Genomic DNA, 3576 nt, shown 5'->3' on the forward strand with positions numbered 1-3576 from the left:
ACAGCAGAATTGCAGCTAGCCAGTGGGTAGATGCGGGAGGGGTCCAGTGGTCATCTCACCCCTCCTTGGTGCCTGGTTCTTGTCCTTCCAGTGGCAGAGTAGAGGCAGGGCTGAGTGGCTTTGCAACCCTAAGCAGAAAACGGAGTTGGGGTAAATTGGGGGTGCTCCAGTTGTTGCCAGAGCAGTGCCTTTGGCCCTCAGCTGGTCCCTCTGAAGGGAGAAGGACCGGGGTTGCTCATGCTCAGCCTGACAAGATGCCTTGCTCCCGGCTGTCTCCCAGGATCTCTTTCATAGCAGCTTCATGGGGATGAGCCTCCCAGCTCCACGCAGACTCCTGGAACTGGCATGTCAGAGCCTGCTGCGGGATGAAGCCTTGGCCATCACTGCTCTGGAGTGGCTTCCTATGGAGCTCTTCCCACCTCTTTTCATCACAGCCTTCACTGGGAAGCACAGCAGAGTCCTGAAGGCCATGGTGCAGGCTTGGCCCTTCCGCTGCCTCCCTCTGGGGGCCCTGATGAACCATCAGCAGTCTTACCAGGATATCTTGCAGGCTGTGCTCGAAGGACTCGATGCCATGCTTGCCCAGGACCCTCGACCCAGGTATGGGGGATTCAGAAGCCGGGTCGCACCCTGGGGATCTGAGCAGTTACAGCTGGGATCTGGGAGTGGGCAGGGCTAAAGGGAGAGCTGAGGCAGGCCTTGGAGCCACTCCTAGGGTCATTCTGGGAACAGGCTTCGGATATATACGGCTGATGAAATTGCCAAGGGTGACCGAAGGGACACGAGCCTACTCCTTCCTGGTGGCACCTAAAGGTACCAGGAATGGGGACCATGAAGGATCCCAGTAGCACCAGGAGCAGTTGATTCCTGGGGCATGGAGTCAAAGTCCAGTGCGATGTCTGGCCCTGCTGCCCAGATGCCTAGCTCATGGTCTTACTCATTGTTATCTTAATGCATCCCAGCATATCTCCTATTTTCTCCACAGGAGATGTAAACTGCAGGTGCTTAATTTACAGAAGAGAGTTCATTTGGAGTTCTGGATGGTGTGGGCAGGAACCAGAGCCCATGTGTGCTCACTGCTGGAGCCTGAGGCCCTGCAGCCCATGAGGAATAGGAGGAAAGTGCACAGCTTAACGGCCAGGCCAAATCCACCCTTGGCCCCCGTGGAGGTGTTAATAGACCTTTGCCTCAAGAAAGGTGTCCTTGATGAGTCCCTCAGCTACCTGATTAAGAAAGTCAGCGAGAGGAGAGGTTTGCTGCACCTTTGCTGTAAGAAGCTGAAGGTTTTTCCGATGTCGAAGCAAAACACTAAAATCCTGGATATGGTGCAGCTGGTCTCTGTCCAGGATTTGGAGGTAAACTGTACCTGGAAGCTGTCCACTCTGAGGAAGTTCGCTCCTTACCTGGGCCAGATGGGCAATCTGTGCCGGTTCCTGCTCTCCCACGTCTTCACGTCTTCTCACACCACCTTGGAGCAGGAGGAGCAGTGTGTTGGTCTGGTCACCTCTCAATTCCTCAACCTGCCCCACCTCCAGGAGGTCAATTTGGATGATATCTCCATTCTCAGAGGCCACCTGGATGAGATCTTCAGGTGAGGGGTGGCGAGCTTTCCCTGCCAACCAGAGCGAGTCCCTTTCCATTTCAGTGCACAGTGACGGGCTCTCCTGTGTGCCGTCCCTCAGCAGTGCTAGAGTGCCTGAGCCACTAGACGGGCCACACAGTCAGTGTCTTGTTCACTGCTCTGTCACCTTGCATGTTGTGACATAACCCCCCAGATAAAGGTAGGACGTATGCACTAGGACAGAGGCTACTAAAGGGACTCCTTGCTAGGAATTCGGGCCAGGGGATGGTAGCTTTGGGCATCCTTGTAAGTGGTGTTGAAGGGAAAATGATGCAATAGAACCAAGTGAGGATTGCAATGACAAGGGGAAAGCCAATCAGAGGTGAGGTTTCATGGGTTAAGTTCCGCACTTAGAGATTTGGCCATGGCAGCCTTTCAGTCCAAACCTGCCTCAGTCACCTGTCTGCCAAGGGTTGCCATAGGCTCTCGCAAACGGAATGCGTGGCAAATGCAGGATTCAGGAGGGAGGCATTACGAAATGGGATAGGTGGTTTGTAGACAATGCAGTGATCTAAGTTCCTGGAGGGTGGCAGCCCTCGCTGGATGTTGCCTGACTGTGCCCAGGTTAGCCCTTTCTGCACATCTGCCAGAGGCCTCATTGGGCTAAGAGATGGTGGTGACAGGGGTCTAGGGTGTGGCTGGAAGGAAACCCGAGTTGCAGGCAGTTCAGGACATGTCTCCAATACTAAAATGCACTGGTTGCCTCCTGCTTCAGACCCTGGGGCAGGCTCCTTTCTGAGCTCCTCCCACCTTTATGTTCACAACACCTGTGTGTTTGGGCTGGAGGGTATGATGTGCTCCACTTGACGGATGAGTAAATGGAGTGTGTGAGGTTTCATCCAGTTGAATCCATCACGGAGCAGATAACAGATGGAGAAAGATGCCACTCAAATTTGCTCGGACTTGAATGTCACTTTTCACTGTGCAACATCCTGGGTTTGATCATCATCCGGAACACTGTAGGCTTTGGTGACATGGGCCTCTTTACCCTGAAGGCCTGCATTATCCTCACCTGCCTCTGCTCACCAGGTCCATCTCCCACATGTAACTGCTCTATGTCTCCCCAGGTGCCTGAAGAGCCCCTTGGAGACCCTGTCCATCACTAACTGCCTGCTTTTCGAAAGAGACTTTAGACATCTCTCCCAGCATCTGAATGTCAGCCAGCTGAAAAGCCTGAGTTTCAGTGGGCTCAACCTGACCATTATCAGTTCTCGGTCACTCCAATTTCTTTTAGAGAGAGCCTCCCCCACTCTCCAGGACCTGGACTTGGATGAGTGTGGGATCATGGACCACCAGTTCCTGGACATCCTGCCAGCCCTGAGCCACTGCTCCCAGCTCACAACCCTAAGTTTCTGTGAAAACCCCATCTCCATGACCGTCCTGGAGGACCTGCTTCGCCACGTTGTCGGGCTGAGCAAGCTGAGTTGCGTGATTTATGCGGCGCCCGTGGAGAGTTATGAGGAAACTAGCAGCAACATCAACCTGGGCCGACTTGCCCAGATGCATGTTGTGCTAAAGCATATGCTGCAGGAGTTGGGTCGTCCTGGCATGGTCTGGCTCTGTGCTTACCCCTGTCCTCACTGTGGCTGTAGAACCTTCCATGACCCAACTCCCATTCTGTGATCCTGTTGCTTGAGTGTCTAGATGGGTGCACATCTCATAGGCTTTACTCTGGGCACTTGGGCACTGAAGCCCAGACATAAGTGTACCGTACAGGAACACAGCAGCCAGTTTCAGACAGCTACTCCGGGTTGGGGGGAAATGCTCACAGGGGACTGGATGGTTTCTTTGGGGAGATTTGTCCTAAGGAGTTAGAAATATGCACCTGAATCTCTCAGGGGGAGGAATTGAGGCTTGGGTGGTAGATGCGGGAATTACATTTCTTGAATGGTTGTGAATAAATGTAAGTAATAAAGAGAACTGGATGTTAACAGTCTGATGTCCTCAATGACATG

The 3576-nt window shown here is 53.3% G+C and overlaps 1 protein-coding gene across 1 annotated transcript; it reads left to right on the forward strand.

The window, feature by feature from the left end:
* The first annotated feature begins 289 nt into the window (after positions 1-289).
* Positions 290-3244, forward strand: LOC132225565 (melanoma antigen preferentially expressed in tumors-like). The gene is made up of 3 exons (XM_059680661.1): positions 290-600; positions 986-1591; positions 2689-3244. The coding sequence occupies exons 1-3, from the start codon at positions 302-304 to the stop codon at positions 3242-3244; spliced, it is 1461 nt and encodes a 486-aa protein (XP_059536644.1). The 5' UTR covers positions 290-301.
* Positions 3245-3576: the final 332 nt, after the last annotated feature.

The sequence above is a fragment of the Myotis daubentonii genome, chromosome Y (genome assembly GCF_963259705.1).
Source record: "Myotis daubentonii chromosome Y, mMyoDau2.1, whole genome shotgun sequence".
In the NCBI taxonomy this organism is placed as follows: Eukaryota; Metazoa; Chordata; class Mammalia; order Chiroptera; family Vespertilionidae; genus Myotis; species Myotis daubentonii.